At 36.1% G+C, this 25218-nt stretch overlaps 1 protein-coding gene across 37 annotated transcripts in view; it reads left to right on the top strand.

The window, feature by feature from the left end:
- The window catches only part of NRXN1 (neurexin 1), a 1086661-nt gene that overhangs the window by 931451 nt on the left and 129992 nt on the right, over nt 1–25218 (top strand). For 26 of the 37 annotated variants that reach the window (XM_028514420.2, XM_036030061.1, XM_036030060.1 and 23 more), the window contains 2 exons: nt 22912–23001; nt 24377–24696. In XM_028514420.2, coding sequence (XP_028370221.1) covers nt 22912–23001; nt 24377–24696 — 410 coding nt within the window. The remainder of the gene's footprint in view (nt 1–22911; nt 23002–24376; nt 24697–25218) is intronic. The other 11 variants (XM_036030058.1, XM_036030055.1, XM_028514449.2 and 8 more) reach the window with 1 other exon arrangement.

Genomic DNA, 25218 nt, shown 5'->3' with positions numbered 1-25218 from the left:
TTTTTATGTAGAGAGGAAAGTTTAGAACTCATGGAGGAGGACAAATTCTCTTTCCCCTTACTAGGTAATTTTTATCTTCTTTTTATTACTTTCTTAATAGTTATAGTTTATTCTCTTATATATGTACTTAACTCATTCCAGGTGAATACTGACAATCCATTTCTTCCTTTACACGAAAAAGAAATCTTTAACATCAAAACTGTTATAACTACTTGTTAATATAACAAGAATGGTTTGTGTGACATTGATATAACCTGGCAGACAAGGAGAGTGGACTGGAATTTGCATGTGTGAATAATGATGACTTCACTGTACTAGTAAGTGGGAGTGGTAGACAATGCTGAGTGGGCATGCATACTGTGTGGTTGTCACATTCAAAGTGATCGAATGAGTACAGCAATGAATCTTCATCAAATTTTGTGTTAAGCTTGAACATTCCTCCATGAAAACATTTCAGATAATTCAGAAGGCTTTGAGGGATGAGTGCAGCCCAAATAAAAGTGATGAGTGTACCACAAATAAAAATGTGGCACAAATGCTTTGAAGATAGTCAAGAATCTGTTGAAAGTGACCCATGTTCTGGAAGGCCTGCAGCAAGCAAAACACCTGAGAATGTTGAACATGTACAGGCTGCAATCAACAAAGATTGGTAACTGACAGTGCGAGAACTGGAAGCTCATCTGGGGATTCTAAAAACTACTACTGTGTGTGAGTTTTTGATCCAGGATCTTGGTATGGAACATGTTGTAGCAAAATTTGTTCTGTGACTTCCACTACCAGAGCAGAAGGAACATCATGCCTCAGTTGCTAATGATTTGATTCAAACCACTACTAATGGACCAGATTTCCCCAAGAAGGTCATAACCAGAGATGAATTGTGGTTCTATGGCTGTGATCCAGAAATGAAAGTCCAGCTGTCCCAAATGCAGTCCCCTGTCCAAAGAAGGCATGGCAAAGTTGCAACAAATCAAGACCACGTTAACTGTGTTTTTTGATTTGGGAAGGTGTTGTCCATGATGAGTACACCTTTCCAGGCCCAACAATTAATAGGGAGTACTACCTCAATGCTCTTCATCAGAGGAGATGTGATACATTGAAAATGGCCTTAGCTATGGGCAACTGGTGATTGGCAGCTTCACCAGGGAAATGTGCCAACTCATGCATTACATCTTGTGCAATTTTTTGGTGAAACATCAAACAACTCAGGTGACTTAGCCACCCTACAGCACAGATTTGGTGCTGTGTGACTTTTGTTTTTTTTTCCAAAACTAAAATCACCTTTGAAAGAGAAGAAATTCCAGACCATTGATGAGATTCAGGAAAATATGACAGGGCAGCTAATGGCGATTTCAACAAAAGATTTTGCAGAGCATTTTGAACAGTAGAAGAGATGCTGGGAGAACTGAGTAAGGTCCCAAGGTGCCTACCTTGAAGGGAACTGAGGTGTCATTGTCCTATGTACAGTGTTTCTTGTATCTTGTATCTTGTTCAATAAATGTTTTTATTTTTCATATTGCATGGCTGGATGCTCTTTAGACAGAAAATATATACTCAAATTTCTGTATTGTGAGCTATCTTAAATATGACAAGCAAATACATTTTGAGCATTATCCAAAGTTCATAATTAAAAACAAATTGTCTACAGCAAGCATTGAAAAACTGTTAGTATAAAAGGCCAGATAATAAATACTTTCAGCTTTGTGGTCTACGTGCTCTCTGTCACAATTACTTAACTCCGGCATTTTAGTTACAAAGCATCCATAGACAGTAAGTAAATAAATAGGCATGGCAGTGTCCCCGTAAATCTTTATTGATGAAAGTAGGTAAGGGGACACATTTGACTCACAGGCCATAGTTTATTGCCCCTGATACAAAGGCATGACAGAAGAACACAGGAACTGAACTGAAAGAGCTCCTGCTGGCCAGAACCAGAAGAATGTGAGCAACAAAATAAATAGAGACGGCCTTGGATTATAACCCAAACAGTAAAATAAACATTGATGAGTACATAGTGATATTAATCAATACTCAGATAGGTACAGGGGGATGATGGCCATGTGGAGGAGTAGGGAGAGTTCTTACAAAAAAATCCAGTGAACAAATGTGGAAGGATGACAGAAGTAGACATTCGGCATTGGAACTTCAAAGTAATAATTTTTGGAGGCACTAGGTGCACTAAAATTAGTAGGTAGAAGTTTGAGTCGAGACTAGTAATTTATGTTATCTAAAAGTATCTCCGCCAAACTGAAAACTTAAACTTTTTCAGAGAAACTCCAGACCATCTTAACTAAGTAATCAAGTTAAACATCACCAGTACTGAGAAAGACTGACTGCATGCGCTTGCTGATGTGATACACTGAAAAAGTCTCTTCATGTCTTTTATATTCTTGGCATTCTCCACCAAAATCCAATGACTTCAATCTAACTAGGAAAAATACAATGTGGGAATCTGGATTAGATCCTGGTAGAGAAAGGGGATATTAGTTAAAACTGGTAAAACATAAGTGTGTACTGTAGTTAGCAGTATAGTACCAATGTTAATTTTTGGTTTTGATGATTGTCTAATAGTTATTTAAGATGTTAACAGTGGGGGAAGATGGATGAAAGGCATGTGGAACTCTCATTACCATCTTTTATAATTTTTTGTAAGTTAATTTTTTTAACTAAAATTTTAAAATTATTTTTATATAAAAATATCTTCTACTCAATTCTATATGATATTATTCCAGAAAAAATATTTTAAACAATATTTTTTTTATTTTTGGAGGCCTGATAATTAGGTATAATTGTGAATAAATTATGTATTAACATGTTCACATGGTTATTAGAAAAGTACACTTATTCTTAAGGACTATAAACCTAGAGTCTGTAACAATTCAAAGGTGTAGCCTAATCTAATATTTTAGTCATAATTAAGATAAAATGACATAATAAATGTGGAAAACTTTTGACATATTAAAGCCTTTAAATAGGCCATATATTAAAATTTAAATTATGATGATGAATGTTTTGTGTCAACTTTAGCCTCCTGGGTTGAATATTTCTCAAAGACTTTCACCTTAAACATTTTAAAGTCTGTTTTGTTTTCAGTCTTATGAATTTGACTCCATTAAAAGCAGTGGAGGTTCCTGCACCCCCCGACCTGGAAATTTGAGGCTAAATTTTTTCACGTTAACTATTCTTAGAGTAATTCTTTATCCTGGCTGTATTATTTATACTGGTGGCCTGAATATTTAAAATCTCTACTGAAAATCTGAAAAAAGAATATACCAACTATGTCTGCCTAGATATTACAATATGCATTTCCAATTAGCAGCTTTAGCTGGATTTATGAGATACAAAGCTGGACAAAATAGAGGAACATTTGACTTCATTTTTCTGGATAGTGTCAGCTAATTGACAACATATAACAGCTTTTCAGGGTCACCTTTACTGCACATTTTAAAAGTCTATGTAGTTATTAGTCCTCTCATTTATTATTCATATTACTCAGTTTGGCAGAGGATTTGGATGAGAGTATACTTTCTGGCTAGAGGAGAAACAAACAGAATGAAGTTTTCTGTAAGTGCAAAGGTTTGCTTTGCTGAAAAGAAAAGCAGGATGGTCACAATCACAGTAGGAATCAGACCTCGGGACAATTAGATGAGGCCTGTGCTTTATGGAAGTTCAAATAGAGGTTCCATAAAGCACAGTTCAAATAGAAGGCTAAGTCCACTGGAACTGATTCAGTAAAGAACCTGGTGTTGCACGAAGGTTGGGTGAAGAAGTAACAGAATTCACTTGAGACCTCACACATTCCCTGAGCCCATTTACATTCCTAATTTGTAGGATCTGGTATCAGCAACAGAGTGTTAGACAGGCACTCTGTGCTGGGCACAACATACTGGGAACTGTGGTAGTTATTTTTCGTACATTTTCTCATTAACTCTCATCAAATCTTATAAGGTGGCTTTTAATATCTTCTTTGGGCAGATGAGTGACTAACCATAGAGAAATGAGGTTACTTGCCAAGGTCATACATACCAAAGCCCACTCTAGTGTTCTGAAGTACTAAGCAATGCTGCCTGCACTATTTATCCTTACTCCTTCTAAGAAAGAAATTAGAAAAGTTTCTTCTGGGTCCGTACCAGATTGCAGGATGACTTAACCTTTGCTGTGCTGAGGTCCTGATAGCAATGGTTGTCGCCTCTTCTATTTAGATCTCTGAGGGCCATTCAAGGGTTCTTTGGGGTTTTCAGGTGCACATAATGATGCCATATCCCAACGCTGGTTCTTCTTTTCTTTTTTTTTTTTTCTTCTGGTAATTCTTTATCCAGTAGAAATGAGTGCCAACTCCAACTTAAACACTAAAATTGCAATAGGAAAATAGAGACCACACATCAAATAACCAAACTTCAAACACATGCAATGACAACACAGGGTTGCAGGTGGGAAAGGGTGGAAGTTAAGAGAAACAGCTCAGGAGTCAGACTTCCTGGGTTAAAATCTTAGTTCCAATACTTTGTAATGTGTGATCTATGGCCAACATGTTTAACTTTTTTGTACTTAAGCTTCCTGGTCTATCTCAGGGGTTTGTAATAGTTTTGAGTTAGCCAAAATGTTTGTTCAGTTTTTTCTGTACGATGGTTCTAGTAGCACTTAGTTGTCTTTAACTTCCTTCGAAACAATTTTGTTAGCCTGTACTGTGGCAGCTGTCATTATCAGCATGCATTTAAAAACAGCTTATCAAAATTGGTGAATTTTTGTGTAATCATTTTAATATTGAAGATGGAAGAAAATACTCAACATTTTTGCCATATTATGCTTTATTATTTCAAGAAAGGTAAAAACACAACTGAAATACAGAGAGAGAGAGAGAGAGAGAGAGAGAGAGAGAGAGATTGGTGCAGTGTGTGGAGAAGGTGCTATGACTAATCAAACAAGCCAAAAGTGATTTGTGAAGTTTCTTGGTACCATCAACATTTTGGCCAAGGAATTATTGTGCTGTGGGGCTGTCATATGCACTGGAAGATGTTTAGCAGCACCCCTGGACTCTACCCACTAGAAACCAGTAGTGGGAGATAGCTGACATACTCAAAATATCCAAATCAATACAGTTACTGGTGAAAATGAAAAACGTATCTTTTATTCCACAGAAAAACTAAACGGACTGTTAGCCAACCCAATACTTCATAGGGTTGTTTAAAATTTCAATGGGTTAGCCCTGGCTGGTGTAGCTCAGTGGATTGAGCATGGGCTGGGAACCAAAGTGTCCCAGGTTCGATCCCAGCCAGGGTACACTCCTGGGTTGCAGGCCATTAACCCCAGCAACCGCACATTGATGTCTCTCTCTCTCTCTCTCTCTCTCTCTCTCTCTCTCTCCCCCTCTCTATCTCCTTCCCTTCCCTCTCTAAAAATAAATAAATAAAATCTTAAAAAGAATAAAAATAAAATTTAAAAAAATTTTCAATGGGTTATTAGTTTCAAAATACTGAGTAATTGGTTAAAACCTGGCAAGTAGTAAGTACTTGATAAGTGTTAGCTCCACTACCATTAATCAAAGTAGTCTGGGTTTGCATTCCTGCAGTCGCAATAGGCTCTGGCCTCCCCATGTCAGCATGTGGTGTGTACTTCCTTCCAGGGCCCAATTCATCCTTTCTTGGCTTTCAGATTTGAGTACACGCACATGGAGATGAACCTTTCCAGAAAATTTCAGTAGTGTGCTTGCCTCACCACTTTCTGCTCTCCAATGCCACCCTGAGCCAGGATACTAGACACCTCACTAGGAAAGACAGGATTCAAGTCAAATGAGCAGTGCAGAAAATATATTCTGTATAAGTTTAGAGTGGTGTTTGGTGATCGGAAAGACTTCAGGAAGGACTAGAATGTGGGCTGGGTGTTGGAAAATCCTTTGAATTTAGTAAGTGAGCATTAGGGAGACCATGATAGCTGGTGGATAGGCCACAGCATGCAGTTGTGCAGTTTGGGTAATTAAATGCATTGCACCAGTACCCCAGCAGAGGGGATGGAGTGAAAGCGGGAATCTGGTCTGTGCTTGGATCAACACGCCGTGGGCCCTGGCACTGGAGATGTCCCCTGAAGAAAGAGTTGCCTTTCCCTTCTCACCAAGTACTTTGTGCTTGCCAAACCTTTTCTGTGGGCTGGAACCATAATGGGAGTTTCTTTTTTTCAATGTCCCAAAATGACGCTCTATCATTAGCAAACCATAAAAATTACTATTCAAATAAGTGCAATGCTGAGAGAGAAAAGAAGCACTATTAATAATTACTCCTACCTCTCAGACACATACCAACACTGTCCCAGACAATCCAGAACATTTGTCACTTTATCAACATGCTGCCAGGAGTACTTAGACTTTACCTGGAGAAACTAGAATCAGTCTGAATTAGTCATTCTAGTAGGTGGCTGAGTTAATTCCTATTCATGTGGGGAAGCTGAAGATATTAATTAGAAAAAGACTCTGAACTCAACTTAGAAAAATAATATTAACCAAATTTGAAATCTTTACTTTTCTTCTTATCCTTATAAAGGTACTTTAAAATATCAATGTATCCTTAGTCACTCATAAATCTTGTGCTTAAAAAAAATCTTGTGCTTAATTTTCTTTTTTGCTTAATCAAGTCACATGTATCTTAAATATGTTTATCTTGGTTCAAATAGGTTTTTTAACTTTATGACGAAGATATTTTTCTTAAAACTTTATTTCATTCTGAGTTAGAAAAACATTGAGTAAAGATTAGCAAGTAGAAATGGAAAGAATCAGAAAATAGATAATTCTTTCAAAGGAAAACCCACATTTTAGAGCTATCCATGTCTTTCACACATTAAGGTCTACCTTTGACCTTAATGGAGTCCAAAATTCTCAGCTGCTTTTGTAATCCATCAGTGAGCATTCAGTAAGACCCATCTACTTCATGGTTGTCTTACGATGTGCTAACCCTGGTCAGAAACACAGGAAAGTAAAAAACACTGTCTTTGTCCCCAAGAGTTTGAGATATAACTTTGGAGGAAAGATAAATCAGGTAGTGAAGTATGAATGTTGTGGAAAATACAAGATTACATAGCTCACAATATAAATGCAAGAACCGGAAGAGTTATGAAGGACAGAGAGAAGATATGTTCAGTGTTTGAAAGAAGTCAAGTCCGAACCTGCCTAGATGGGACAAACGGGCGTTTATCTACTGGTGACAATAAACCTATTTCAGGCAGGAGAGAAAATGAATGTAAGAACAGAACTGGTTATAAATTCCAAAGGAGCACGAAAAAGGGTCTTGCTCGCTGTGATGAGATATTTATTTATCATATTTAACAATCCTAATGACTAAAGCTGAGAGGTAATTATGGAAAAAGGGTAAGAACTACTTTGTTCCAGAATTTGTGGGTTTCTAAGGGATATTTATAACTATGACAGGAGAGAGTTTTCTTTGGGAGCTTAAGATACTCCTTGACTTAGGAACATCATATAGGTTTTCAGTTCAAACTGACCTGGGCATTCAAGGGAAGCTGAGCACCGTTTCTGAGTCTATGATAATAAGGTGGAATTAGCAGTGTCCCCCTGAACAAAACTCAGGTAACTGCTGGTGCTGCTGGTGTGTATGCCTGTTAAATTTTAATAAATTCTGAGTGAATAGGTAGCAATGAACACAACTGAGTTTTGTGTGTGTTTTTGATTGCAACTAAATTCTAACTCTAAACAAATTAGAAGTCTCCAAATCATTTTACCCTCTTAAATGCCTCATTTGTGTTATTAATTATGTAATTCACCTTATTACCCCTATATATCAAAATCTTTCTTGTTATTCCACCAGCATAGACACTGGGTCCAATAATAGACACTAGTTTCCACAAATTCTCCCTTCAAAATATTTCCCAGTTTCCATCATTTTCTGTCTATGCTAACATTCTAGTGATGTAAGGCCCTTACTACATTGGGCCTCTTTTCCTGTTGTCAGCTATGAACCATTCTAGATTCCTCTTCAGTCCCATTATTTTAATCCATAGGTAGCTAAAATGTTCATCTTCCTAAAATTGCACTTTTTATGTCTCTTCCTGACTCTGAATTTTCAGTGGCTCCCCAAAGTGAACTATAGAAGGAATAGAATCTGTGTGGATGAAGAAAGTGGTGGGGTTCCATGTCCTTCTGCCAGGTCTGGTCTGATATTTTACATGTTAGAATCTTATTTTTCTAATTTTAATTTTCTAATTTTTAATTAAAATTAGAAAAAAATCTAATTTTTCTAATTTTCTAATCTCTGTTTCTACACACATAGAATTTTTTTAAATTTGGTTTTCCTTATTAACATTTTTATAAGTATCGAGTTATCAATATTTTGCCCTTGAAATAGGGAACCTAGGATTATAGGCATTTATTTATTTTTTTACTCTGTAATTTCAATTTCACACTTCCAGTTTTACTTTTATTAGTTTATATTGAATATACATAAAAGCCATTAACCTGAAAAACTAAACACAATGATTAAATGCAATCAATGTATAGCCAAACAAAAACAAATCAAGAATAGTCCATTGTATTTGCCCATACTGTGTGATAATGTTTTTCTTTACTTTTACATTTTCTTTAAAAAGGAAATAAACAAGAGTAGTTTTATGAGATAACTTACTTCAATTCTTAATGAGTTATGGTACTTTTTCACCTCCCTTCTAATTCCAAAGTGCTCAAGAGATCAATCTGTCAAGGCTGTCAAATTCACTCTGGCTTGGTTGGGAATTGGACTAGTCTTTTTATTTCTATGCATCTGTAATTCTGTGAAATATATGAAAACAAGAATAGCTGTCATATATTTAACTGATTATCTACCAGAAACTGTTCCCAGATGCTTTATACACGTTACCTCTTGTTCTTAAAAACAATCTCAGAAGGTATCTCCATTTTGCAACATAGACAAATTCAGTAATGTGCTCTTGAGCGCATTACTGATATTTGAACTGGGGCTTTCTAACTCCCATAAAATCAAATAAGCTTGATTATTTCTTTCCATAAATCTTAATAGTCTCATAGTTTAAGTATTTAGAAAATCAAGATTTCACAAAATTCAAACTGAAAACCCTTTCTCTTGGGCTATTAAAAGGAGGTGTTTTATTTTTGGTAAGAAATATATCATCTAGTGCTATATGTACTATGAAATATATGTCATCTAGTGCTATATGTACTATTTTTCACCTATGTTGTTGTGACAATGCAAAGTTTTTGAAAACAACTGTCTGTTCTTGATAATATGCTATGTTGTGACCCTTAGCTCAATCATCAGATAAAATTTCTTAGTCATTAAATTTAAAAAACTGTAGCAACCTAGAAATTTTTTTGTTTTAAAGCCAAATAATTATTTATGGTTGTACATGTCATTAAGGTCAGGCCTGGGACCCTCCCCATGCTTTTACAGGTCAGAGTTCTTTTTAGTGCACCACACTGCCAACTGAAGAAGAAATGGGGAGGGACCACACATTGCGTAACCCTCTTCTAGCATAAACTCTATTTAATACTATGCTATTACAGCATATACTTTCTTCTTCGTGTTTGTCTATTTCTTGATTGAAATATTAAACATATAGTACCCTCATTTATGTCTAAGAGCTTATATGTGATGTTTCTAATCATGAAAGCTATAATTGTTATATATTCCTACAAATAGCTAGTAGAGAATCATTGTATCAAATTTCTGAGGGGAATTCACTTCACATGTAAATCTTACTATGGAATCGTTTGTTTTCCTAATGCACTGATGAGAAAGAGCAACCATCGTTATGTCCACCTATTTTCACCCGCAAAAAGCAGGATTGGAAGGGAATGGAAAGTAGAGTCAGTACGTCTGGTCCTGCAGAAGGGGCTGGCTCCTTGAGGTAGGCCTGATAAAGATTCCAGAGGAAGGAGGTTCTGTACAGTAAGACAAAGGACAAAAGACAGTGGAAAAGACAACTGCCTAAAACATTAATTTATTCAGGATTTCATTAAAAAATATTTCTTGGTACCTGACCCTATGCTGGAGATGCAGTGATGATCAAAAACAGACTCATGTTCCCTGCTCTCATGAAGCTTACAGTCTATTGTAGAAAATAATATGGCTAAGGTGTAGAAATTAAGTCTGGGTGGGGGCAGAATGAACATCTGGGCCTAAGGTGCAAGTGACACAGCAGTCCATGTGTTTCTTGGACTACAGCAGGGGAAGTGGAGATGGAAAGACCTTGATGTTGAAAGAGAAAGTTGGTCTCTCCCTGGGTTACAGGCCCCAGAAACCTCACAAGAAAGCAGAAGCCAACAGCAAACATGAAGCTTTTCAACTTCCTTCTAGCCGGCATGTTCCCAAGCACAAAGGAAGCCAAAATGTACTGAAGTCTGGCTCCATAGATGGAAGTGGCGAGATACTGCCTGATTTCTCAAGAAATATGAACAACCTTGAGATGATCACATTCATATAGGGCTCAAGTCTTTCCATTGCAGTGCACACTGGTGCAGTCCCGTGTTTGCCAGGCCCTCTGCGGCTCCTGGGCTCTCTTGGGGGCCCTCCCTGCAACTGCAGGGCGGCCTCGCAGAGCTATCCCTAATGGAAGCTGGGCTTGGAGGTGGCACCATTCCTCTGTGATAAGCACCACAAGAGAAACAGTGCACAGTAGGACACTCCTCCAGTTTTGAGTAGATGAGAAGTATTCTAAATTAATCATGAAAATTGCTACTTTGATATTGTTGACATGACTGTTTACGAAGCCCCCCAAAACTAATTATGGTCTCACAGAATCATTTTTTAAATGTTTATTTTAAAAGATTTCTCAGACAGTACCTAAAAAAATAGATATTTGTATGAATAATATCAGTTCATCCTTTAAGACTTACAATTTGTTTTTAGTTTTTGAAGTGAGCACAGTGAACTTCCTGTGATCTCACAAGTTACCAAATGAAAGAAAACATTTGCATATTTCAATAAGGGAACCTTACCATATCTGGTAGTTAACATAAATAGGGATTTATTTATGCAATTTATTTTTACATGGTAATTTTTTTAATGAAATTAGAAATCTAACACTAACACTAATTTTGTAACAGTGCTGCACTTACCTGTTTTGATGAAGCTAGAGGGGACCACAAAGTAAAGAAAATGGTAGTCTCACGTAATTGTTCTTAGTTTAATAAATATAATTGAATAAAACTAAAGATGAAATAGTTCCTCTTACAAAAGTCATCTATAGACACAATGGAACGGTGCTGAAACATACATATTTCCTGCTGAAATCAATTTCATTATTGTCTTATAATTTAAATAATGCAAAATATAAACCAATGGTTTATTTTATAACTGTGCAATCTACCAGAACTATGCAGAATATTATGATTTTCAGCAAATCAAAAGGACAAAATATATTTTAACTCAAATTAATAATTAAAATGGGTACAATCTTGACATTAGCATAGTGCTTTATTAAAATGCAATTCCAAAAGTATTCTTTCCTAGACATTTTTTTTAACAATTAGCAAAATACTGCTATATCTGCTTAGTATCAAAGATTTGTGAATAAGCCAACAATAATGATTTAAAACTAGTTAAAGTTTTACTAGGGCTGCCATAAAAAAATACCAAAGACTGGGTAGTTCCAACAAGAAAAAATGCATTTTCTTATAGTTTTGTAGGGTCATGTCAGTAGGGTTGATTTCTTCTGATGCCTGTGTCCTTGGCTTGAAGATAGCTGCCTGCTCTGAGTTTCCACAGCCTTTCTGTGTGTGTGCAGACTCCTGGTGTCTTTTGTGGGTCCACGTGACTTCCTACAAGGGCACCAGTTAGATTGGATTGGGGTCTAGCTAAAGGGAGTCCTTTTGACAATCATCCTTTTAAAGGTCTTATCTTGAAATGAAGTCATATTCTGATGTCAGGATTAGGGCTTCATTGTATCCCAACTGTATTTTGAGGGGATACAATTTGGCCCTCAACAGGCTTTTTAAAAAATGGTTTTATTTATTTATTTATTTAATTTTAGAGAAAGGGGAAGGAAGGAAAAAAGAGAGGGAGAGAAACATCAGTTGGTTGCATCTTACCCATGCCCAATGGGGGACCTGGCCTGCAAACCAGGCACGTGCCCTGACCAGGAATTGAACTGGTGAACTTTTGGTTTACAGGATGCTAGCTAATCCACTGATTGGCTACTTGTGGCAACACAAGTCAGTGCTGTCCTTAACAGTCTTGAAATATTTAAAGGGTTCTTTTGTGGAGGATGTGAACAAACTTTTTATGTTCATTAAACTCAACACTGGCCAGTTGGAGTTCAAAGACTGCAGGAAAAAATAATTAAATGAAGTGTTAATTAGGCCAAAGTTGTATGGCCCAATTAGTTTATACTTGAAAATGGTGCAGCTTAACTATAAATGTCCTGGGTTATAAAAACGACAGAGAAAAGCTTGTGAGTTGATCAATTCCAATTGTCCTGACTAATGGAGCATCGGCTTAAACTTGGTAGAACAGTATGTGTAGTTTTGCTCTTTTCTCCATTCTGATCCACAAGAAATCTCAGGTGGCTTAATTTAAAGGGGGCATATTGTTGTCATTAGAGAAATTCATAGTCTTATTCTGAGAGAGAGAATGAATTCTTTCTCCTCTGCACTTACTGCATTCTTTAGGACTTCTGATGTTAATTGATGACCTCTGCCAGACTAGGAGTTACACTTGCACAACCTACAGGTTTTAAGTCTGCTCCTGTCAGACTTGATTGGATGGGAACTCTCCTAAGAATATCTCCTGAACCAGAAGTAGCTCCCCAAGTGCAATTCCTCAGAACATAGGCATTTGAGGGACCCAAGAAAAGATTTTATTTAGATCAATTACGGATAAAAGGGGTTTGTAAAGAACAGTCATTGATTTGAGGAAATCCTTGGATTCCCTCTTGAAATTGTCCTTTCTTATCTCTTTAGTGTTAAGAATTTAAAATGACTAGGAGACAAACCTCTTCTTGAATGTCATAATGTGCTCCCCTACCCCCTTAACTACTTTTTGTAAGATTGAAATCTCCTAAAGTGTAACCTCTGCTTGCCTTACTGCTCTTGAAAAGGCTGTCAGACAGCGACGTGCTTCAGTGGGTGGGTGGAGAGAAGAGGGAGGAATAGCTACACGGCGAGAGGTGTGTCTGTGTGGTTGAAAGAAGAAAGCAGATGAGCTTGCAACATTAAACATATCAGAAAATGTAGCGGCTTAATTATAAAGGTCTCCAAAGATGAAGACTGAAACTGTTCATAAATTTGTCAAAGCACTATGAGAGTTTTTTTTTAATAAAAGAGGAAAAAAAGAATATGCCAAGTCAAAGATTTCACTGATGATACTTTGTTTTTAATGCCTCTAACATGAATTCCCTCCTAAAAACTCACAGACAGTATTTCTTAGTAACAGAACCTAAAATGCATGCCTTCTCAACAACTCTGCCTTAAACTTGAGACCACAAGCCATTGGCATGGAGACCACCTTAGAGTCCACACAGTTCACCGACCTCATTTGACAGATAATGGGACTGCCTGCTTTACGCCATGAGGCATTTGCTTCTGTTTAGTTTCGGTGGCTCTTCTTTGCCATTAGCACTATAGGAGAAAAAGAAGAATTTAAGACATTCTATTTGAAGTGCATCTCTTTGAAGCACTAATATATGGATTAAAATGTCATTTTGAGACCAGAGTGATATCTAAAGTCTTTTTTTCTTCCAGGAACAGCTTTGTCATCAGGCTGCTGCACAGACAGCTGGTGGTCCCTGAATTCCTTTTGCCCTCAGGGCCAGTGCCTTTGGCTCCTTCTTTTTGTGTGGCCTTCTCAAGTTCATGACCTCCTTTCAGGGGTTCCCATTGGCTTACAGGTAGCCATGCATAACCTCTGAGAAAAATTGACATTGCTTGAGAGAAAAGTGCAGTGATTTTGATAAAGCACCTTTAGGGTTTTGGACATCACTTAAGTAAGTCTGGTTCCCTGGCCTTTATTTTCCTGGGGAAAGAAAACAAAGATTTATTTTCCACTCTTCTTTATACTTACCTCAACTCCTTTCCTATGCCCAGGTGGGTGAGAAACAATGCCTGATGTACACATTCCTAGATATGTTGTATTAGGCAAATTGTACTAGATAAATGATGATATAATCTCAATATAATGGCTAATCTTTTTGGAATGCTTACTATATGCCAGGCACTAATGTTAAGAGGTTTACATTATATCACTTATTTGTATAAATGCCTATTTTAAAGATGAGAAAACTGAGGTTCAGAGAGGTTATGCTCCAGGTCCAGTATTACACAGCTAGTCAATACTGAGGCTAGGATTTGAACCTGGAATTATAAGTCCAATTTTTTAACCATCAGGCATTTTCTTTTCACAATGACATGGCACTTGCTTCTAAGAAATAATTGTTGACAAAATACATTTTTATTTAGGAAAGTTATTTTAGTATTTTAAGTTCAGATCCATTGTATTTAAGTTTTTCTACAGACTAAAAAAATTGGATATTTAAGAGATTTTACATATTATAAAGTTAAAGAGCTGCCAATGACTGAACAGCTCTATTCCGGTCTGTTTTGCACTTCCAGAACCTTTAATTTTAAATAATGTGTATACAGTTGACAAACCTCATCTTTCTAATAGAAAAAAAAACCTTCCTGCATTCGCATTGTAAGTGGAGGAGATAGACTGCAGTTCATTGAAAATGAGATGAGAGTGCAAGAGTCACCAGAATCATTTTTCTTTGACATTTACTTGTTTCCAGAGAAAAGATTTAAAGTCAAGGTTGATGTGAGAAGGTAGAAAATCCAGCTGTACAACATAATTCTCTGATTTTTATAAATTAAGAACTGGGAAAAGAGGCCTTAGGGACTATATATGTAAGTTCTTATTAGGGTAGATAAGCTTAAATGTTATGACATTATGATTTAGAAAGTGCTTAAGAGTCTCACGTCTGGGAAAATGGCAAAATGCCATTTGTAAAGTAATGTGAGGCAGTTCTTACATTTCATTTTTCTTATTCTCATCATTGAGTGATGTCTATCAGTGGCCTGGTGGGTTTGGGGGCTGTTAAACCATTCTTCTGTCTTAAATGCTACACAGCCAGCACAAAAGAACTCTTTAGTATGCGTGATAACAGAGTGTGACCTTTAATTTTCAGAGTACTTCTGTATTTTTGTTATCAGCTTGTTCCTATTGCTTTTCATTTCTAGCTGCTGATTTTTGATATCACATTCTCGCCTCTTCGCATTAGTAACCCACAGCATAGAAAGGCTTAGAGAGGAATATGTAAACCACTGTTTATTTCACATGGGCAGGGAGAGCCAGCGTTCACAAGGTTACGTTTATTTCTAATTAATCTGATGGCACGATATCCAAAACAAAGTTTTGAATGTAAGTAGCTAATAGGAACAAGAGCTTCTGCAAGCCTTTGTATAAATGAATGCTAGATAACTTCCTGTCGTCCCACAAAACACAGGGATATAAAGGAAGAAATTCCTTAAGCCAGTTAGAAATGCACTAAGCTTCTAATTTCTTCCCCAAAGCACTGTTGAACTCTGCAGTAGGTGGTCTATGGCCTTTTATGCCCAGCATCACAGCAGTCTCACAGGAAGATATGGTTGAACTGCATACAGAGGCCTGCTGTTTCACATAAGCACCCAGGGTGTCATCTGAAGCATTAGTCACATGGGGGGCATCGCCCGGCATGAGCAGTCTGTGCTCTCTCTGGCCATGTGAGCTACTTGGGCTCACTGACAGGGCACTCGGGCTGCGCCGCCTTCTCTGGCTATAGCGTTGCATGAAGATACTACATTTAATTTATAGAGGAAGCTACTTTTAAAAAAGGAAATGGTACGAGTAAAATTGAAATGTCCATAAATATAATATTAATAATGAATTAAAATTTTAAAAAGATTCTCATAATCCCTCCACCCTCCACAAATATTTTTATTTTTGCATGTTGTCCTCAAATTCTTGCCAACTTGTATCTTATTTAGTAGTTTTAACATTGTCACATGTTTCACTTTTCATGGCATAAATATTTTAACCATTTTTAGTTCATATTTGCAATTGGTTTGGACTAAATATATAACATTAGAAAATGCATTTATTTTAAAAATAGACATAGAGGTGTAGAGCTGTATGCAGTTAAATAAAATAAGCAATTATCAATCTTTTGGGTTTAATATCCACATTAAACACATTTTTATCTACTTATTATTTCAACAAAACTTACGTTGTTTGTGAGCTATAAAATCCTTTATGTTCTCTCAAACTGTCTTGTCTTTCAGAATCCACTGTTCTTTCTGAACTTCTGTGGCAGCTACAGTGTAAATGGTGGTTGATTGTATACTTATGCCAAATTGTCTATTATCTTAAACTTCCCTTTGACTTTCCTCATTTTGCACCTTGACTCCCCAAAGTGTGAGCTCTTCAACAATAGCAGCTCTGTGATGTGTTGATGTACACCTGCTGCAGTGCCTTCAAAGTACTCATTCAGTGTTTGTAGTGACTTCACTGAGTCAGGCTGCGTTCCAAATGTCAAGCTAAGATATACTAAAGAAACGAGTTTAAGTATTGGAACTGGAGAAGGAAGGTGAAGTATTTTGAGGACAGGAAATACATCAGTGAAGACTAGGAGTGGATGGATGCATGCTTTGGATGACTGGTGAGTGGCATAAGAGGACTGGACCCATGCATATTTGTAAAGGAAAGAGCAGACAGAAGAGATGGACAAGGAGGAAAAAAGAAAATGTAAAGCAAAAGGCACTTTAATGTGTTGCAGCATCCCAACCCTCTCCTCACGAGCTCATAGAGTACCCTGTCTTTTGACTCATGACTTGAACCCTGTCTCCTTTTCCAACTTGTCTCTGAAGAAGGTCAGCATCAAAATAACTGAATTTGGTATATTGTCATGCTTGGGGCTTGTCTTCTAGGTCAGAGGCAAAGACAAGGAGTGCCTAAAACATTTCATATCGTAAGTGGCTGTACGTGGCAGGGCATTGTTAGAAAAGGAAAAAGTGAAATACTGTTCATCATTAGGACCTCAACTATAGTAGATCTTTGATCATTTTGCTTACGTCTGCTTCACTCTCTTGATCTATAAAATAGGGATAATAAAAATATCCTCCTGACAAATTTTTAGAGATTCAGGGAAGGTTATTGATTTTGTGAGCCCGAGGTGACAATCTCTCCTCCACCTTTATAAGGCAGAACCTTTATAGACAACACCATGACATTTTCCATTACAAAGGGGGAGTGCCATAAGGATTAAGAAAAAGATAGTGGGCCTTTTTGACTCAGGCTGTTTGAAACATTGCTTTAAAAACTATTCCATGGAATAGTTTTGGAGTCAAATATTTTTGGTTTCAAATGGTTCCTCTGTTAGGCATGACACAGTACTAGTTATATTATCTCTTTGATCCTCAGTTTTTCTGTTTATAAAATAAAATATATTTATATTCTGGGATCAATATGAGCCTAATGATCAATATGATCAATTATGAACTAAATAAAATAACATTTATAAACATGTAGTATGATGCATAAAACATAAAAGGCACTCGATACATTATTTTTCTATTTTCTGGTGGTCTTGTATTTTCACACGTGTGTATCAGTGAACACATATACCATATCTGTCCAGAAGGTGTCCAGCCACATACTAGAAAAATAGAGACATTTATTGAAGAAGATACAAGATACAAGAAACATTGTACATAGGACAATGACACCTTGGTGACCTTCAAAATAGGCAGCTTGGGACCTCACACAGTTCTCCCAGCATCTCTTCCACTGTTTAAAACACTCTGCAAAATACTTTGTTGTAATTGCGGTCAGCTGCCCCATTGTATTTTCCTGAATTTCATTGATGGTCTAAAACTTCTTCCCTTTCAAAGGTGATTTTGTTTTGGGAAAAGCCAGAAATTGTGTGACACCAAAACTGGGCTGTAGAGAGGGCTAAATCACCTGGATAATTTGATGTTTCATGAAAAAATTCTGCATGACAGGTGATGTATGAGTAGGCATATTGTCGTGATAAAGCTGCCAATCACCAGTTGCCCATAGGTAAGGCCATTTTTGTCATATTGCATCTCTCAACCATTGAAGAACATTGAGGCAGTACTTATTAATTGTTTGACCTGGAGGGGCATACTCGTGATGTATAATACCTTCCTAATCAAAAAACACAGTTAACATGTTCGTGATCTTGCTGTGACTTTGCCGTGCGTTCTTTGGGCGTGAAGAATCAGACAACTTCCATTGGAAGGATTGGGCATTTATTTCAGGATCATAGCCATAGATCCACAATTCAGCTCCAATTATGACCTTCTTGACAAAATATGGTTCATTGGTAGCAGTTTGAATCAAGTTATTAGTAACTGCAGCACCATATTCCTTCTGTTCTGGTAGCAGAAGCCGCAAGATGAATTTTGCCGTAACACGTTTCAGGCCAAGATCCTGCATCTAAATCTCAAACACAGTAGTGTTTGGAACCCCCATATCAGCTTCTAGTTCTCGCACTGTCAGGAGCTGATCTTTGTTGGTTGCAGCCTATACACGTTCAACATTCTCAGGTGTTCTGCTAGTTGCAGGCCTTCCAGAATGTGGGTCACTTTCAATGGACTCTTGACCATCTTTGAAGCATTTGTGCCACATTTTATCCCTGCTGAACTCATTGCATCATCCCTGAAAGCCTTCTGAATTATCCAAAATGTTTTCACAGAGGAATGTTCAAGCTTAATGCAAAATTTGATGCAGATTCATTGCTCCACTCACTCAGTCATTTTGAATGTGATGGTCACACAGTACACATGCTCACTCACTCAACATTGTTCACCATCCCCTACTATCTAGTACATGAAGTTGTCATTGTTCACACATGTGCATTCCAGGCCATTCTCCTTGGCTGCTAGGTTATATCAATGTCATGAAAACCGATCTCATTATATTAACAATGGCTGGACTTTTTCTGGACAGACCCACCTCATATATGAATATAGATAATGTGGCCCCCACTTGCAGAGGAACCTAGGATCTAGAATCAATTGCATGAAATCATTGCATCATGATTATAAATACTGCTACTAAGTGTTGTAAGAATGCATAATGGAAGGTTCTAGGCTAATTTGATGGGGGGTTGGGGACACAGGGAATGCTTTGTTGACAAACATATAAATTAATATTTAGAGGAAAAATGAGTTGGACAGACTCAGACACCTGTGTGTGCATGTGCGTGTGAGTGGACAGAAGCATTGAGGTTGAGGAGTACTCAGAGTTGCAGAAGGCAAAGAGAATGGCATCTTTAAAGACCATTGGCTTGCATAAAGGAATTAAAAGTCCAGAATGATTGGAATTTAAGGAGTTAAAAATAAGTTGTTCACGATGAACTGGAAAAGTAGGCAGAAGCAAAATAGATGTATACATGTTACATATACATCTTAATGATAGAGCAAATAATGTAATATACAATGTACATATTTTCGTTAGAACACATATTTTTTCACAAGTTTGTTCCATGAAGATTTCAGTGGTGTTCAAAATCCAATTATTTGAAACATTGCCAGCTAAGTTAGGTATCACTATTTTTATAGTGTGCATAACAATCACACATAAAGCATTTAGTTGGAAATCATGGTAATGCTGCTTTTAAAACGAGTAATTTTACAGAACTATGTTAAACTTTTACTTTGCTTCCTGGGCCTAGTCATATCCAAATGCCATATTCTCATTTCAAAGCAAAAGGTGCAAAAACAGACTTCTGATTTTCTCTGGAAGTATGCAAGCTTTTCTCAGAGCTCTTTTCTGTTTCCTTTCCCAATGATAAAAACTCAGGAAATAAGAAGCCTTCAAAAGGCGAGTATCTTTGTTTTTACTTTCATATTATTCTGGACAAATGGGTTTATATCATTGCTTTTCCTTATTATTTTTTCAAGGATATTACTATGGCATGTCAAAAACTAGCTTTTTTATTTCCAAGTGGGAATTATACATGAGGTGTGAAGATCTATGAAAGTGAAATCTATGAAAAACTCTATACTAGCAAAGTTCATATAGCTTGTCTCTACTGACCTATAGTCATAAAAATATGATTATAATTTTATTTCCCTTTGTTCTCTGAGTTTCACCATGAAGTTTAACTCTAAGTCAAGGATTTGAGTTTTATTACTCCTTGCTGCCTACCTTGATTCTTTGAAACTACTCTTGTTTATTTTTAGTCTACTGATTCATACTAAATTAATGTACCATGGTATGACCAAATATTATTAGTTAGGTGGGAAACTAAACTATTTGGAATTCAATCCAAAAAAGATGTTACACTCTGAGTTTGAATGATCATTCGCAGGTAATAAATCATATGTAGCAAAGCTTCCCTTTGTATTTTCTTAAAAAATAACATTTAAATTATAATTTTATTTTCTGATGATTGTCACTGATGTAAACATCATCCATATAGTGAGTCAAATCATTATTTGCTTAATAATAACTGTCCCATTCCACAAAATAGGTAATCATAGTTATTATTAATAATAGAAGTAGAAAGAAAAGTCTAAATAAGACAGATGAAGAAAATTGAAGACTTAATATATCCTTTTTGAATAACTCTGCAAAACAAATAGAAAGACACATGAATGGATATATATTTGTGTATATATACATAAACACACACACATAAATAGCTCTCCTACATTTTACTACAAATATAAAAGCGCAGAGAAAAAGGTGGAGCTTCAGAGGAGTTGAAAGAAGTCTCAGAAAGACAGAAGAAGAGAGCAAGGCACTGTCAGCCATGAGATGGGGCAGGGGAGGTGGGAGGACACCATGGCATGCAGTCCCTCTCAGCCTCCTGACAGTCCACATTTTATCTTGAAGGCGATGGAAAGGGTTAGACAAGTGGCATAATTAGATGCTGGCTGGCATATAGAACACGGGTGGAATTTTATGCCAGGAGGACGCAGAGAGCTCTATTAATACACTGAAATAATAATTGGGCAAAAGGTGACTGGTGGCCTAGATTTGGGTGGTGTCTGAGGGAGTAACGATGATGATGATGATGAGAATAGTTTGGAATGAAAAAACAAAACAAAACAATGAGGAGCCACCTATTATAAAGTCATCAGGCAAGTTTTAACTGTGCAAATTGAAGTGAGTTTTGACCAACCAAAAGTCTATACAGCAAAGGGTATGCATTTTTGAAAAATATTTTGTTTGCTTTTCAAATTATGACATAAATATGTTTATTACATCAAACACATATAAGCCAAAATCACATATTCACTAATAATCACATTGCCTTAAGATAACCAATATTAAATTTTAGTATACTTTCCAAATATATGTATATGTTAGTACACAAAAAACCCACAAATTCTGCATACTTTTAAAAAATGAAGATAGGCTTGGAGTTTAAGTTATTTGTATCCTTTTTTTCATTATTAATATACCAAAATATGTTTCCATAAGATAAAATATTATTTTATAACAGTTTAATACTTGCACAATACAGAGAAATACATATAAATGTTTTTATTAAGCTTTATATTTGGTTCTACTTTGATATTTACATTTTAATGAAATACTAATATATGAAATATTTTTAGCTATATATACAGTCAGAGGACAAATCTTAAGGTCTAAATGATAGTTCTTTTCTATTTCTCTAAAAGCCTGTGACCAGTCAATATAATGATGGGTTTATTGTGATAAGTATAGTGTTTAATGAGACTAGTACAAGAAAGCACTTGCAAATGATTCCATATAGGAGAAAAATTTATTTCTATTACCTTCCTTAGCCAAATGCTCCAGTCTTTTTCTGTGGGCATTACCACCATTTGTTTATTTCACCACTGAGTCCTTGTCTGAGCTATTGTGAAAATGTCTCAGCTTAAAAATCCATGTTAGTTAATTTTTATGGAATAAAAGGCTTTTTGCAGTATACATGATTAAGCACTGAGGTGGCAGCAGAGATTCTAAGTGCTTTAGATCAAGAGTACACTTTTCTATTTGCAAGAATTATTCACGGTCAATTTAAACTGTGTTTCTATCAGAAAATTGTCGTTCAGAGAGGCAAGGCTCACTCACACTTAGTTTATGTCTATGCGTAGGGACCACTGGTTGTGGCTTATTTTTTTTCCTTAAGCTCTCATGCCTTCTTTAGAATAGCTTAACACAAAAGCAGATATTTGAGTACATAAAAACATAGATAAAATTTTTTTTCAAATTGTTATGTATTTCAACATGTTAAACTTTTAATTAAACTAAAGGACACTCAAAGTCACTTTTGTCAAAGCCTTTTCCTGTAGTAACTCATTTGGATGATGCAAGATATATTCTCTTGTGATTTCCAAGTGATTGATAAACTAATTTGTATGGAATATATGAGAACCATTCAGGCTCTTTGGTTTCCTTAAATGAGATGAATGCGAATTTCTATTTTCTGACTAGGACATAAAGTATGCTAGGCCTATCTTAGAAGCTTCAGTGTGCCAAAGATGGTGTTAAGTTTGGTGTTCATAAATTACTAATCTGGAATAAGAGGTTGAATGTATTTTGAAAACTTAAACCTGTTTCACCTGAACATGTTTAACTAGTTAATAAGAAACATCAAAAAGACAAAACCCTGAGATCAATGGTCATTTTTTGTAAAGCTATTATATGCTGTTTAAATTGGTTGTTTGGGTCTGTCTATAACATAAGTTTAATAACCTAGCTCAAATGCAGACTTCTAATTTTCAATTAACATAGGAATAATTTTGTTTGCTAAAATAAAATAAATGAATGAATGACAAGTCTGAAACATGAAATGTTCTAGGTAGAACTTTTTAAAATTCCAAATTTCAAAAAATCATGTGGCAACTGTATAGCTCAAGCTTTAAGTATTAACTTTTAACCTTTGACCTTACAGATTTTAACCAATGAAATGTCTCTTTAAACTTTAAAGGAAACAATGATAACGAGCGCCTGGCGATTGCTAGACAGCGAATTCCATATCGACTTGGTCGAGTAGTTGATGAATGGCTACTCGACAAAGGTAAAAAACATTGATTAAAACTTCAAATAAAAAAATAATTTGAACATAACCAAGTAGTACTTCATTGTAACACTAATAAACATAAAAAATAAATTTTCCGTAAAACTAAATTAAAAACAAATTTAAAACAGTAAAATGTAGATAGTAATATTTGCATACCTTGTATAATAATTTCTATACATTTTTAGACGTACCAGCTGTTTAATAATCTTACCCTGTTAATTTAAGGTTAAAGGGACTGTTAAATATAATCCACTAACTCAATCTATGAAGGTACTCACAGCAAGCATTAACCCAAAATGATAAATCATTCATAGATTATATTACATGTTCCAGCCTCTAAATTATTAACTAAAATATATGTAGTTCTGATATCTTTGTTATGGTCCTGAAAAAAAAAAAACAACTCTTGGTTTAAACTCTAGGCATCTTAAATAGTGGGCAATATGGATTGCCGGTCAAAATGAAGTCCCTTTAACGTTTGCAACCTTCTAAGAGCATTTGGGAACAAGCCCTAATTAAAAGTGAACTTAAAGTTGTGTGCATGCTTTTTATGAGCAGAGAACAATCTGCTAGAACTGGATACTCAGTGTGATGATATTGGGACTGTTGCTGAGGATTGCTGTTTGATGGAAATGAGCCATAATTTCTCCATTGGTTTGTGTATCATTCCTGAAGCCGCTTTTTACATCTGAAGCTATTTTTTTTTCATTCTGTTTTGTTTTAATAGACTTGCTGAAAGCCAATCAGAAAAAAAATATTTTTGGAATTTTTTTTTTGTCTCTGACATGCTCAGTATAAACCATGCATTTCTTTTCAGTGTGATTGCCGGAAAAATAGAATAATTCAAATAACAATGGACTATTGCCTTCAAAAAAATAAACATTTCTAAAGAATAGCATACAGATACCTGTGGCCATTAAGTAAATTATGACATTTTTACCAAAAATTTAAAATTAAATATGAGCTGCTATAGACTAGTTTCTACCAGTGGTAATTTTAGAAGGACAAATACTTGAAATGTTAGCTATGTCACATTTTTTAACTTAACAATTGAGACTTAAGATACCAACAGTATAAGATCTTGAGGAAAAAGGGAAAGGGATCCATGAAAAATTGATTTACAATATGTATCTTTGATTGGTCTTTTAGCAAAAACACTACATTTACACTAAGTTGAGAATTTACAAGTATTTGCCAATGATTATGCATTTCATGGACACCTCATTTATCAGCAATGAATTATGAGTCAAATGGCTCTCTTATAGTTTATTGCTCTCATTATCCACCCCATGAAAGATCTGTTTTATCATCCTTTGTAGAATGTAGAGTTCACAATCAACATTTTTGCATGTATGTAATATTATTTTTACAGGGCGTCAGCTCACAATCTTCAATAGCCAAGCAACCATAATAATTGGCGGGAAAGAGCAGGGCCAGCCCTTCCAGGGCCAGCTCTCTGGGCTTTACTACAATGGCTTGAAAGTTCTGAATATGGCAGCCGAAAATGATGCCAACATCGCCATAGTGGGGAATGTGAGACTGGTTGGTGAAGTGCCTTCCTCTATGACAACTGAGTCGACAGCCACTGCCATGCAGTCAGAGATGTCCACGTCAATCATGGAGACCACCACGACCCTGGCCACTAGCACAGCCAGGAGAGGAAAGCCCCCCACAAAAGAACCCATTAGCCAGGTGAGTGTGACATTTCATTCCTTCATTTTGGCTCTGTGGTTATGAAAGTGGGATTTTCTTCATAGGTGCTTTTTCTAAAATGTGGTTGTTTCATCTCAGGCATTATGGCTTCCTTTGAGACTTGCTTAATATAGTGCACTCGGTTTAACTATGAAATATGTATATGCTGGGATTTGAGATTTGTGGACCGTTATAAATTGCTTTGTGTTTGTTTGATCACTGCTTGGTGATGGTTTCAGTAATCTTAGTCTAACTCAAGCTAAAGGGATTGTCTGCTTATTACATGGGATTTTCACTTTCTAAGTTAAATGAACAAGTAAATTAATGAAGTACATGAAAGGCCTTGTTTGTTCAAGCTTGCATTCATCAAAATAAAATGAAAGCAAAGTTGAGCAGTTGCCTGGAAAACAGCTATTGTATTTGGAAGTCTCGAAGTTTTAAGTTGGTAGGCATGCGGCTCTGACGGTGAATGCTGAATTCACTTTATTACTGTCTATACGGAAAATGCATTGTTAGTTTATA

This window comes from Phyllostomus discolor, chromosome 6 (assembly GCF_004126475.2).
Source record: "Phyllostomus discolor isolate MPI-MPIP mPhyDis1 chromosome 6, mPhyDis1.pri.v3, whole genome shotgun sequence".
Lineage (NCBI taxonomy): Eukaryota > Metazoa > Chordata > Mammalia > Chiroptera > Phyllostomidae > Phyllostomus > Phyllostomus discolor.
The sequence above is the reverse complement of the archived record's forward strand: the minus strand, read 5'-3'. Positions and strand labels throughout refer to the sequence as shown.